A 13,916-nucleotide genomic window follows, 5' to 3' on the forward strand; every position below is an offset into this window, starting at 1 on the left:
CTGCAGAAATGCTGCCGTTAAATCTTATTTTCTGTCCAAACATAATCTAATCCACTAGAGTTTGCTTCAGAGGCAGGAACGACATCCTAGAACTAACATCTAAAAGGAATGAAGAAGTTTCATCGTCCATCACAAGTCAAGAACAAGGTGCCTAAGATCAGCAGGAGATAGTTTAATGTTTCCCTTCAGTTTGGCTGGAGAACACTTTAAGTTACAAACCGTTAAAATGAACCGAGGCTTGGAGAAAACAGGATCATGCAGAAAAAAGCGCCGCGGTCCGGTGTGCAGCCAGTCACCTACAGATGTATTCACACGCACACAATGTATTTTTATGTGGCTAACACAAAGCAGTATGTAACATTTTTCATGCATTTATTACCAGAACTCTGTAGAACTCGTCTTCCTCTGCAGCTGCAGGTCTTTTAGGGAAAGTTTCCACCAGATCTGCACAACTGCAGAATGAAAAGTTCACCCGTTTATTGGTAAAACAACTCAAGCTCAGACACACTGGATGGAGATCTTTGGTTTTCAGGTTCAGCCTCAGATTTAGCTCATTACTTTGACTAGGCCACTCTAACCCTTGCATAATATCTCAGGCTGCATGTTCCGGCTGGTTCTCCTGCCGGAAGGAGAACCTCCACCTCAGTCTCAGGTTCTATTCCAGGATGGTCCTGGTTCAGCTCCACCAATTTCCTCATCGTCTCTGACCTGCTTCCCTGTCCCTGCTGAAGAAAAGCCTGATGCTGCCACTGCTTGTCACTCTCTCCAGGTCCAGATGATGATCAGAACTCTGGGATGTTGCTGTAGAACCTGACCCTGCTGTAAAATGGACCAGAACTTCCTCCCTGACCTGTCTGCTGGGTTCCTTGGTCTCCATGAGGCTGGATGTTCTCTGGAGAACCTCTGAGGCCAGGAACAGAAGAGCCGCATTTATAATCGGATTAAATTACACACAGTTGTTTCACTTGTTAGGAGACACGTTTTATTTTTAGGGGCACCAGAGTAAATGGGTCTGAGTAGAAATGTGAGCCACAGATTTCAGGTCTTTATTTGGGAGAAAGTCATGCATGTTGGCCAACCAGGGTCTTGGGTTTCATTACAAGGCTGTCTCCACGCACGACGACCCCCTCCGTATATAATAACGCCTCCTGTCCTCCCCGGACTCGGTCCAGTGCACGATGAGAGCGGGGAAGAAGCGGGCGTCTCTGTAAGTGGGAGGACTGTCGCTGAGCGCCAGCTGGCTGGAGTCGGACCCGCAGCGCTGCTCCTCCAGGCAGCAGGGGTCTGACAGGCTGCCGCTCTGGCTCCTCCACGGAGCCACGGTGCGCCGGGAGCCGTACATGCGGCACAGGGAGACGTGAGAGGTGTCGGAGGAAAGGCGGGACAGCAGCAGCGCTCCGCGGCAGGAGAAGCCCGAGGAGCAGCTGGAGCTGGCGATGGTCCTCCTCCTGCCTCCTGCCGCTGCCCGTGCGTTCAGCTCCGCGCACTGAGCGCATGCGTCCTGGAGCGCGCCGTGGCGGCTGCTCTCCAACGGGACGCAGGTGGAGGAGGACGCATTGCGTAAGGAGGTGGAGGTCTCCGCGCCGGCGCTTATGAGCATGGCCTCCGAGTAGCTGGGGATGAGCTGCCGGTTGCAGCGGATGTGCCACTCCAGCTCGGTGCTGTCCAGGGTGTCCGCCCGGGGAACGGCGCAGCACGCGTTGCCCCCCGCCGCGGGGGACGGGCTGCCGCAGACGTACTCCAGGCCGAACAGCTTCTCCACGCGGTAATGCACGCACGCCGTGCGGTACTCGGTGAAGACCCGCAGCGGCCAGGAGAGCATGAGCAGGGCGGCCAGCCAGAAGGCCGCCTGGGAGGTGTACCACGGCATGGTGTCCGGGTCCACGCAGGCCAGCACGTTCTCCCTGAAGTCCACGTTCCTCAGCAGCATCCCCTCGCGGGCCTCCATGTAGTCGTCCAGACCTTCTATTTCCGAGAAGAACCTGGACCTCTGGCTCAGGTAGTCGTTTTCCGGGCCCGCCTCCGTGAAGCTGAAGCACTTGGTGAAGCGCAGGCGCGTCGCCGGGTGTCCCTCCAGGCCCGCCAGTTCCCGGGAGACGTCCTTCATCCCACAGCGGCCGTAGTCAAACTGGCCCTCGGCCACGTGGGTGTTGACCCGCTCGTGGTACACCTGCGTGGAGGTGTAGGCGTCCCCGTTGCGGTAGCGCGTCACCTGCCGAGTCCGCCTGACGAAGTGGTAGCTGATGGCCTTCCACCAGATGCACGGCTGGGCCTGCTGCATGCGCAAGACGCGCTCGTACACGCTGTGCACGTCCGCTTTGGCCTGCACCTCGCTCCGGGCCAGGCAGTGCCAGCACTCCACCAGGTAGAGCGCGTAGAGCAGGAGCAGGAGGGCCAGGGGCGCGTAGACGTACCCGTCAGCGCACGGGCTGTCGTGGTAGATCATGGCGTGCCCGCCCACGCCCACTCCAGAGGGGCCGCGCAGAGAGGCGGTGAGGGCCGAGTTGAAGCTGATCTTGGTGACCCGGGTCAGCTGACACCAGGCCACCGCGGCCAGGCAGCTGTACATGAGGACGGAGAGCAGCAGGCAGCGCCAGTGGGAGTCCCGGCAGACGCAGGAGCCCAGCGACTGGTGCACAGGACGCTGCTGCAGAGACGAGCAGAGACACACAGGAGGGATGAGGGGGGAAAGCACTCAAAGCGATGAAGCCTGTAAACATGCCAGTGGATTCAGGGCATGCAGCAGAAATGCAGAGCTATAAATTACAGCTCCAGCTCCATAACCCAGCACTACATAAATCTGACTGACGGAGGTTCAGCAGGATTTAATTCAAGCTCCTGCTGTCCATCGGAGATAATATGAAAAGATTCAACTCAATTGAATTTTATTTATATAGCTCCAATTAACATCACATCATCTCAAGGCTTTTTCCAAAGTCAGACTCCATCAGATCCTCCAGGTTGGTGAGAAAGTTTCCTCTCTAAGGAAACCCAGCAGGTTGCATCAAGTCTCTCCAAGCAGCATTCACTCCTCCTGAAAGAGCGTAGAGCCACAGTGGACAGTCGTCTGCATTGTTGATGGCTTTGCAGCAATCCCTCATACTGAGCATGCATGAAGCGACAGTGGAGTGGAAAACTCCCCTATTAACCATATATCCAGAGAAGTGTTAAATATGTTCCAGTAAACGTGGCAAGAACCAGATTAATGGTGAAAACGTCAGAGGGTCTCAGTCTTATTTTGTTTTTATTGTGATTGACCGATAAAAAACTATGCTAGTTTTTTTGTATAAATAAAAATCTGAAAGTGTTTAATGTGCATTTATATCCTTATCCAAATCAGTACTTTGTAGAACCAGCTGTGGTTCCAGCTGCAGGTCTTTTTGGGGGGCAGCACTCTACCTTCTACGTTGAGGTGTGTGTTGGTGTGGATCCCTGAGCAAGGCACTGTCAAAGGGTTTTGTGCTGGACGCCCTCTCTGCTGCTGCCTCACGTCTCTCTGGTTTATCTGCAGAGCGCCCCCCTTTAGTCGGACCACCAGGAGCACAAAGTGCCACATTAGCAAAAATGGTGCGCAATGAAATGGTCCCATTCAGCAAAGCCTGCCATGGCAGCAGGCTTTTTAATCAGCAGCAGTAACTGAGCCAAGCTGAAGAAAGCGGCGTTTGCTGCCAACATTTCGAGCTGTCAGTACCACTGTACTGTCCTGCGTGCCTCCTGTGGAGACGTTCGTCCACGTCGTCCCTCTAGTTGTTGTCTGCCTCTGGTGTGTGATGGAGTGAGAGGATTGATGGTGACAATCAGCACTCAGGGAGCGCCGGGGCTGCAGCTCCCACGTCTAAGGACAGTCCAGGAGCCGCAGGAGATCAAATGTGTTTGGATGTAAAAAAAAAAAAAAACATCAATCCGACGTGAAACATAAAAAAAAAGAGATTTACGGGACAGTAACGTGTCACTAGAACCCCCAAAACATCAGGGGCCTCCAATAAATTACAACACAGATCTAACATTTTTATATTTGCTTATTGTGAATGATAATATATATCATTTGGAAAATATGAGAATTAAAATAATTCATTCTATAAGAGTTCAAACAATAATCGTCGATGTTTGATTGCTGTGTAGACATATTTATGAGCTGATGTGACAAGTTTAATGTAATAAATAATAAACATATATCCACCATCACTCTTAAGCTCAACTAATTAAGCGGGCCTCCCTCCCAGATTCCTCGTTAGTGGTGCTGATGTTCTAAACTGGAAATTAAATTAATTTTAATGCCCCACACGTCCAAGGGCCGTGCAAACAATGAGAAGAAGGGCAGAAATACTGAAGACTCGTTGAAGCTAAGGTTCTGTGGTGCAGCTGAGAGAACAGGAACGGTTCCCACACCGTTCTCATGCCAACGTTCTGCACTTCTATCCATTTTAAACGCACATTTAAGCCCAAAATTACCCCCACTCCCTGGCAGATTTAGACTTCAAACTATTTCCATAGAAGCTGGCTCTTGGGACGTGGAATGTCACCTCTCTGGTGGGGAAGGAGCCTGAGCTTGTGCGCGAGGTTGAGAGGTTCCGACTAGAGATAGTCGGACTCACCTCGACGCACCGCTCTGGCTCCGGAACCAGTCTCCTTGAGAGGGGCTGGACATTCTTCCACTCTGGAGTTGCCCATGGTGAGAGGCGCCGAGCTGGGGTTGGCATACTTGTTGCCCCCCATCTCGGTGCCTGCACGTTGGGGTTTTCCCCGGTGAACGAGAGGGTGGCCTCCCTCCGCATCCGTGTGGGGGGACGGGTTCTGACTGTTGTTTGCGCTTATGCGCCAAACAGCAGTTCAGATTACCCACCCTTTTTGGAGTCCTTGGAAGGGGTACTGGAGAGTGCCCCTCCTGGGGACTCCCTCGTTTTGCTGGGGGACTTCAACGCTCACGTGGGCAATGACAGTGGGACCTGGAGGGGCGTGGTTGGGAGGAATGGCCCACCTGATCTGAACCCGAGTGGTGTTTTGTTGTTGGACTTCTGTGCTCGTCATGGATTGTCCATCACAAACACCATGTTCAAGCATAAGGGTGTCCATATGTGCTCTTGGCACCAGGACACCCTAGGTCGCAGTTCAATGATCGACTTTGTTGTCGTTTCATCTGACCTGCGGCCGCATGTCTTGGACACTCGGGTGAAGAGAGGGGCGGAGCTCTCCACCGACCACTACCTGGTGGTGAGTTGGCTCCGATGGCGGGGGAGGAAGCCGGTCCGACCGGGCAGGCCCAAACGTACTGTGAGGGTTTGCTGGGAACGTCTGGCGGAGTCCCCCTGTGAGGCGGAGCTTTAACTCCCACCTCCGGGAGAACTTTAAACACGTCCCGAGGGAGGCGGGGGACATTGAGTCTGAATGGACCATGTTCCACGCCTCTATTGCTGAGGCGGCTAGTCGGAGCTGTGGCCGCAAGGTTGTCGGTGCATGTCGTGGCGGCAACCCTCGAACCCGCTGGTGGACACCAGCGGTGAGGGAAGCCGTCAAGCTGAAGAAGGAGTCCTACCGGGCTTTTTTGGCCTGTGGGACTCCGGAAGCAGCTGATGTGTACCGGCAGTCGAAGCGGCAGGCGGCTCGGCTGGTCGCCGAGGCAAAAACTCGGGCGTGGGAAGAGTTCGGAGAGGCCATGGAGAAAGACTTCCGTACGGCTTCGAAGCGATTCTGGTCCACCATCCGGCGTCTCAGGAGGGGGAAGCAGTGCAGTACCAACACTGTTTACAGTGGGGGTGGTGTGCTGCTGACCTCGACTCGGGACGTCGTGCGTCGGTGGGCGGAATACTTCGAAGACCTCCTTAATCCCACCAACACGTCTTCCATTGAGGAAGCAGAGCCTGAGGACTCTGGGTCGGGTTCTCCCATCTCTGGTGCTGAGGTTGCCGAGGTTGTTAAAAAGCTCCTCGGTGGCAAGGCTCCGGGGGTGGATGAGATTCGCCCTGAGTACCTTAAGGCTCTGGATGTTGTGGGGCTGTGTTGGTTAACGCGGCTCTGCAACATTGCGTGGACATCGGGGGCAGTTCCCCTGGATTGGCAGACTGGGGTGGTGGTCCCCCTATTTAAAAAGGGGGACCGGAGGGTGTGTTCCAATTACAGAGGGATCACACTCTTAAGCCTCCCTGGTAAGGTCTATTCAGGGGTTCTGGAAAGGAGGGTCCGTCGGATAGTCGAATCTCGGATTCAGGAAGAGCAGTGTGGTTTTCGTCCTGGCCGTGGAACACTGGACCAGCTCTACACCCTCAGCAGGATTCTTGAGGGGGCATGGGAGTTTGCCCAACCAGTCTACATGTGCTTTGTGGATCTGGAGAAGGCATTCGACCGTGTCCCCCGGGGGATCCTGTGGGGGGTACTCCGGGAGTATGGAGTACCGGACCCTTTAATAAGGGCTGTCAGGTCTCTGTACGACCGGTGTCAGAGTCTGGTCCGCATTGCCGGCAGTAAGTCGGACTCGTTTCCGGTGAGAGTTGGACTCCGCCAAGGCTGCCCTTTGTCACCGATTCTGTTCATAACTTTTATGGACAGAATTTCTAGGCGCAGCCAAGGTGTTGAGGGGATCCGTTTTGGTGGCCTTAGGATTGCGTCTCTGCTATTCGCGGATGACGTGGTCCTATTGGCTTCATCAGGGCGTGATCTACAGCTCTCACTGGAGCGGTTCGCAGCCGAGTGCGAAGCGGCCGGGATGAAAATCAGTGCCTCCAAATCCGAGACCATGGTCTTGAACCGGAAAAGGGTAGAGTGCCTTCTCCGGGTTGGGGAGGATGTCCTGCCCCTAGTGGAGGAGTTCAAGTATCTTGGGGTCTTGTTCACGAATGAGGGGAAGATGGAGCGGGAGATCGACAGGCGGATTGGTGCAGCGTCTGCTGTGAAGCGGGCGCTGTACCGATCCGTTGTGGTGAGGAGAGAGCTGAGCCAAAAGGCGAAGCTCTCGATTTACCGGTCGATCTACGTTCCTACCCTCATCTATGGTCACGAGCTTTGGGTCGTGACCGAAAGAACGAGATCCCGGATACAAGCGGCTGAAATGAGTTTTCTCCGTAGTGTGTCTGGGCTCTCCCTTAGAGATAGGGTGAGGAGCTCAGTCATCCGGGGAGGACTCAGAGTAGAGCCGCTGCTCCTCCACGTCGAGAGGAGCCAGTTGAGGTGGCTCGGGCATCTGGTCAGGATGCCTCCTGGACGCCTCCCTGGAGAGGTGTTCCGGGCACGTCCCACCGGGAGGAGACCCAGGGGAAGACCCAGGACACGCTGGAGGGACTATGTCTCCCGGCTGGCCTGGGAACGCCTTGGGATTCCTCCTGAGGAGCTGGCCCAAGTGGCTGGGGAGAGGGACGTCTGGGCCTCCCTACTGAAGCTGCTACCCCCGCGACCCGACCCCGGATAAGCGGAAGACAACGGACGGACGGACGGACGGACGGACTATTTCCATATTGTTTGCGATCAAAGATGAGACACAAATCTTTCAAAAGATAATAAATCTACATTTTATAAAAAAATTAGGCTGTTTTCTCAATAATCAATTGGATAATCTTTGAGCATCTTATCTGATACTTTCTATTCAATGTATAAATTTGATTTTTTTAACATAAGACAACTACATTTGATTAAAAATAGCTCGTTGTCCTTGTGAGCGTAACAGAGATCAGACGCTTTGTGCATCTCTGCTCTTCTGATGATTTTGTCCCAGTAGGCCTCCTACTCTACATCCCCCTAATCTGCCAGATTTAAGACCGGAATCTGCAATATTACACGTCCGGTCAGAGGAAACACGTTGATGCGAATGAAATAGCACTTTAAACCGAAATCTGGAGGCAGGGATGGATTGTTTTGGGCTTAACTTTACAGAAAATAAGTTACTTTGTGGATTTATGGAAGACAATTATACAGACTTCAAACGTGGAATCAGTTTAAAAACACAGACAGAAAAGAAGAAGAAGAACTTTAAAACTGAAATGCGTTTTCCTTTCTTCTATAACCTGTTTTCTTTTTCAACGTTTAGCCAGTTGTGGAACATTTTCTGGAGTGAATGAATCCTGGGTTAAGGGCCAGAACTTGATCTGCAGATGGCTGCAGCCAATAGAAACTGGCTCCAGGGACGGACTCTGGAGTTTAACTGACCTACAAAAAATAAAATGAAAATAAAATAACTGCAATCTCCAAATAGAACCTACCACCTCCGGAGCATCGCTCTCCGTGGAGTCCTCCTCCTCCTCCTCCTCTTCCTCCTCAGCAGCGCTGGGGCCGCTGGGCGCCGTGGAGTCCTGGTCGGAGGAGAGCATGCTGCGCGTCTCGCATGTCAGGCGGAAGTCGGGAACTCATGCATCCTGCGGGGATCCTCCGTTTGCACCCCCCCTCAGAGTCCCCCTCCGTCCCCCGTGAGGCTCTGGTCCGGCAGGCTGCGGCTGCTGCAGCTGTGCGGGGCGGGGGTCCCGCGGTGCTCCCGGCTGGCGGGGCGGAGGGGGGCGGGGTTCGGCCGGAAGTTGACCGCAGCAGAGACAGCAGAGGTTCACCATGACGACGGGGCAGGCTGCGGTCCAATTAAAGCACGCATCAATTAGCAGAACCCTTCCCCGAACTGACTGGGTTGTTTTGGGCTGAGCCCCGATCGCTGCAGAGCAACAGACTTCCGGTTTAGAAATAAAATAAAATAAAACGGTCGCTCCTTCACAATAAAAGCTCACTATTTTAGCAGAAAATGCGGACGCATCATCATCCGTTACTATAAACAGATAAAAGTATGTACACCCTCAAAGCTGCAGGCTTTTAAAAGTCTTTACTAGTTTTATGTGAATAAATTAAGTGTATGAAGTTTTATAAAACAGGGGTTCACTCTTTGTAGGTGGCGTCTCTGCATGTGGGGCCAGTTGGGTCCACCAGGTGTCGCTGTGGAGCTCAATATTCACAACAATCAGCGGGACAGGATCGTTGTTTAAAGAGTAATATTATAAAAAAGACTGATTTCCTTACCAATAAAATTCTGTTATAAACATTTGTGTCTATATATCAGAGGCTAAATCCTGCTGAGGCGCTTTGATATTGGGGCCTTTATATTTCAGAATAGAAATATCCTTTATTGTGTCTCAGTTGGGAAATTTAGGCGTAGCAGCTGCAAAGTGAAGCATGAATGGAAGCCTGTAGATTAACACAAGGGTGACGAATATAAAACCCAAAATATAAGACAAAAATAATGGAAGGCTATAGTAAGCAATAATACTGAAGTCAGTAAGAATGAAGGAAATGATGAGGAATTTCATTGTTTTTGTGTGGATGAGTGCAAAATAGGACCAATGAGCAGGGGCGGTTGATATCAAATAAATTTCTTACGATGATATATGCTGACAAAGATACCATAACTGATTGGTCACTTGGACCAATTGTATTTTTTACCTTTACATTTTTACCCTAACTATAATTTAGTTTAGCTCCAGTGGTATTAAGATAGGATCAGGAGTCAGCAACCTGCAGATCCAGAGGCACAATTGGCTCTTTAGCTCACTTAATATATTAAACGATGAAATGTTGACCTGTTTTATTTATTTATTTTACACAATTTCTTTGTTCTGTGAACCCATGTAAAAACATTAAATTTGGTGTAGAACCGCCACTGCCGATGAGCGATCTGTAATTATAAGAAATTATTAATATCTCCTCCACACACACACATTCACAATATAACAGAAATTAGGACCAATAAATAAAAGCAAAGTGTCTCCCAGTTGAAGCTGCCAGTGGTCATAATGTTTTGCCTGCTCGGCTGGTGTGTTCTCCAGCTGACCGCTGGGGGCGCTGTGGGCTGAGCGCGTCCAGCGCACCGCTGTTACGCAACAGCCGAAACATGGCGGAGGTCAGGCGGTGCGCGGGGAGGGAAACCGGGGTTAAAATGTTAAAATGCTACCTTCTGGAGAACCGAACCCAGCGCGGAACAAAGTCAGTGCGCGCTGGGTCTCTATCGGCCGGGTTTCTGCTGGGTGACATTAAAAGCTGCGAGCGGAACCGAGAGGAAGCGGCACCGGGAAGCCGTCGGGACGGTTACGCGAAGGTGAGCCAGCTGCCGAGTGGAGCTGAAGCCGGTGCGGAGAAGGTAAACAGGCGTAAAAAACGCTGCTATGTTGGACCTACGGGACGGTTATGTTCGAACGGGACTCTGACAGAACTCACTAACCGGAACGCTCCCCGGTACCGGAGCTGCAATAAGTTCTGGAGGACTTTCCCACTTCATCTGGATCCCGGCTCTCCTCAGTTCGTTTTCACCCGGTACTACGGCGGGGACACGTCCAGATCCGAGCCCCTGCACAGAACCAGAACCGGCTACTATGACGTCCTGGAGGTGTCCCCCTCCGCCACCCAGGCCCAGATCAAAACCGCCTACTACAAGCAGTCCTTCGCCTTCCACCCGGACCGCAACTCGGGCAGCGAGGAGGCCACGGTGCGCTTCTCGGAGATCAGCGAGGCCTACATGGTGCTGGGCAACAAGAGCCTCCGCAAGAAATACGACACGGGGCTCCTGAGCCTGTCCGACCTGGTCGCCAGAGCCAAGCCCGCCGGCGGGGCCTCCTCCGGGGTCTCAGGCGAGCAGCAGGCCGGGAGCAGCCGGTCGGCGGCGGGCGCAGCCTTACGCGAGAGAGTCTTCGACTTTGACGAGTTCTACAAGGCCCACTACAGCGGACAGCTGCAGAGACAGAGGGAGATCCGGTACCGGAAGGAGGAGATGCTGAAGAAGAAGCAGGAGAGAGCGGGAGAAAAGAAGCTGGGCAGGATGATGGAGATCGGCGTCGGGATGCTGCTGGTGTCTGCTGCTGGGATTATACTGAGCTTGAGGTAGTGAGGAAAGTTTGGTGGAGGGACGACCTCAAACAGGCTGCTGCTCGTTTTTTGTGCTTTATGGCACCGGCAGGAAATGACCCAGAGCCAGACGCCGGGGCAGGACATTTTAAACAAGCAGATCTGGCTCCAACAATATAGGATTAATCTCCTTCTGGGTGTTTTGTAGCCACCATAATGTCAGCTTTCACACTCACTCAGACAACCAAAGGTTCTGTTCATAAAGAAATGGACTTATGAGTCCAGAACATAACATCTAGCCTCAGAGGTGAGCTGGAGGTACTTTGGGTAGACCAGAGGTCACAGTGGTTCCCTTTATACACCCATTTCACTCCTACATGTTATTAATTACCACCATTTAGGCACTTTAGATGTAAAAAAAGATCTATCCTCACATATCCAAAATATTTTTTTATTCAGGTCCTGATCTCACAGAGCCAGATTTCCGCTCACCAGATGTTGAGCTGATCGCAGAAAAACAACCACAACTAAACGGAGAACCGAACTCCATGAAAAATCCAAAACTAAACAGAAAAATAAACGTTTGTTGGTGCAAAATGGAAGAAGGATGACATTGAGATGTATAAGAACAGAGATGAATTTATCCTCTCACCTCATTTCCTCCGTGGTGGTGGTGGGACGGGGGCTTTATTTAGCTGTAATGAGATTAATCGGTTGTTTCTCTGCACACTGTGTGTAAACTGCTCAGGAACCGCTTTCATTTTGATGTTTAAACGTAATTAACTTTGGGAAGTTTGGTGATCGGGATTCTTGATTTCTGTCCTCGGGGCTGGATAGATCGTTGCAACTGTGGCTTTCATAAAGTCATGTGACGTTGTACATTTTACTATTTCTTTTGGGCTGGCAAATTTAATTTGATTCAGTTTCTTAGTATTTATTAAATGGATGCAGCATTGTTATGGAACTAGAAAGGTCTTTTAAACGGGTCCGCTGTGATCAGATTGTTATTCTAAGGAATGTGCCTTTCATGTTTTACTGTAAAGGTTAAATTGTTCCAGATAATAAAAAATTACCTCCAAGCAGTGATTGTGTCTGTGACCTCGTTCCTTTTAACCAATAACCAACACAAACACAGATTGCATCATCGGTCTGACGGGCCTCGTTAGCTCTGCTTTTTTCTTTGGTTTAATGAGTGGCTGAATAAAACCTAAAATGCTGCAGGAGGTTGTTTCATTAGCAGACCCTGCTGCATATTTCTCTGCTTTGTTTAATTAGGGCTGGGCGATGAATTTAGTTAATTGATTTAATTCAACTTTACTGTTTTTTTAAGATTGAATTTTTGAAAAATCAGGATATAATTTTGGCAATGCACTCATCGGGCTTCCATGAGGAGAATAGCAGCAATGCTGAATATGTGTTTAGGAAAATATGTTGTCAAAATATTGTAAAGAGGAAACATTTATCATAATATGAGGCACTTTATTCTTTTAATTATTTTCTAGAGTAGTTTTAAGTTACACAAGTCAAGTGAAGCCTGTTTTTAGCTCGAAAAAAATCGATTAATCAGATTTGGTCTTGTAAAATCTGATATTTTATTTTTAAGCCATATTGCCAAGCTCTGTTTAATACACAAGGAGGAGTCTGGGCGCAGCCAGCCTGAGGCAGAAGCAAACTAAGCAGGCAACAACTGAGGCCCCAAATAGAGCAGAAGGTTCAGGAAATCATGTTCACTGATATAAATTTGGTTGAAAAATCATTCATACCCAGTGCTTTAAGTGCGCTGGTACAGAGTATTAACCAGTACTGCCACTAGAAATACATGCCACACTTTTCAGAATGTAATATTTTCATTCCAACTTAAAATTAAGCACAACTTTGTGTTTATTTGTCATATAAAGCCCCAGCTGACGCACTGCAGCCTGTGGGTGTAATGCGGTGAAATGTAGAAAAGTCCAAGGAGACGGAAAACTCGCTGCGTATGTCAGGCATTTCACACAAAGATAACATTCTGAAAATGTGCGTCAGTATTTTCAGATACCTTCAATAAACCACATTTCTCCTCCGTCTTCAAAGATCCCACTGTTGTCTGACCAGATGCAGGAAATTAGTTTGCAAAAAGACGAAATGTCTGTTTTTAAAGTGTTCCATTACGCATAATTTTAAGTTATTTTGTTGTTTTATGTTTGTCCAGTAGTTGAAAGGGATGATTTGAGCAATGACGCTCTTTTAACAGCAAACCCTGCACAAATATAGAATAAATGAGTGACAACTTCTCTTCAAGTTCAAGAATTTATTTAGAGAAATTAAATGAACATCCAGAGAACATCACTATAGCTGTTTATCTGAATTAACACTATATTTCAATCAATAAATCCTCTCTACTAGGCTAGTGAAACTCAACTAAACTACTAAGATTAATTAAGATTAAATAAGCATAGGAACTATGTACACACAAAAGGACAAATACAATGGTTGAAAAACACAATAATTCAGTGAATCCTGGTTCACTGCAGATCCACGTCAGAGCACCAAAGTTCCTCTTAAATAACGTGGAATGAGATCAAATTAGTTTAACTAATTCAGAACATTTGCGTTACAACCCATTCACAATGGGTCGAAAACATTATTCGAGAAAACAACATTTTAAACAATGATTTGCTCAGTAAAAATCAGTAACCTTTAGGATGCTTGATTTTATTAATGTAATTATTCTTCAGGTAAGCTAGCTGTAGCGATTGGTCGCTTGATTGGTTAATCCTAAAATTACACAAAACCCCATTAAATTGACATTAATCTTCCCTATTAATGATGTAATACTAATAACGCTCATAACACTATTGAATGGTGGCGGAGTGTAACTAAAAAAAGCATTATGTTTAAAACTAACCATAGTTGCGTTGACTCGGTGGTAGCACTAATGCTATCCATGAAGCTAATAGCGCAATGCTAGCTGACATTTGGCGCTAATTTAGAAATACTTTTCAGCGCAGTTTGGTTGTAATGAGTGGACCGGACAACATAAACACTAAAATCCAGTTGGTGTATTTCTCTTATGGAAATAATGTTTGTTATAACCGTCAATATACACTCGAACTACATCAGGAAACATGGTTTCCAGA

General features: G+C 49.3%; 2 protein-coding genes across 2 annotated transcripts; one reads left to right on the forward strand and one right to left on the reverse strand.

The window, feature by feature from the left end:
* Positions 1 to 867: 867 nt before the first annotated feature.
* On the reverse strand, positions 868 to 8,655 carry LOC105929867 (transmembrane protein 151B). The gene is made up of 2 exons (XM_012867787.3): positions 8,187 to 8,655; positions 868 to 2,647 (listed from the first exon to the last, which is right to left on the reverse strand). Exons 1-2 carry the CDS (start codon positions 8,292 to 8,294, stop codon positions 1,097 to 1,099), a joined length of 1,659 nt encoding a protein of 552 aa, XP_012723241.2. The 5' UTR covers positions 8,295 to 8,655; the 3' UTR covers positions 868 to 1,096.
* A 1,161-nt stretch (positions 8,656 to 9,816) lies between these two features.
* Positions 9,817 to 11,883, forward strand: LOC105929847. The gene has a single exon (XM_012867765.3). It carries the CDS (start codon positions 9,851 to 9,853, stop codon positions 10,835 to 10,837), a length of 987 nt encoding a protein of 328 aa, XP_012723219.2. The 5' UTR covers positions 9,817 to 9,850; the 3' UTR covers positions 10,838 to 11,883.
* Positions 11,884 to 13,916: the final 2,033 nt, after the last annotated feature.

Source organism: Fundulus heteroclitus, chromosome 19 (assembly GCF_011125445.2).
Source record: "Fundulus heteroclitus isolate FHET01 chromosome 19, MU-UCD_Fhet_4.1, whole genome shotgun sequence".
NCBI classification, from domain to species: domain Eukaryota; kingdom Metazoa; phylum Chordata; class Actinopteri; order Cyprinodontiformes; family Fundulidae; genus Fundulus; species Fundulus heteroclitus.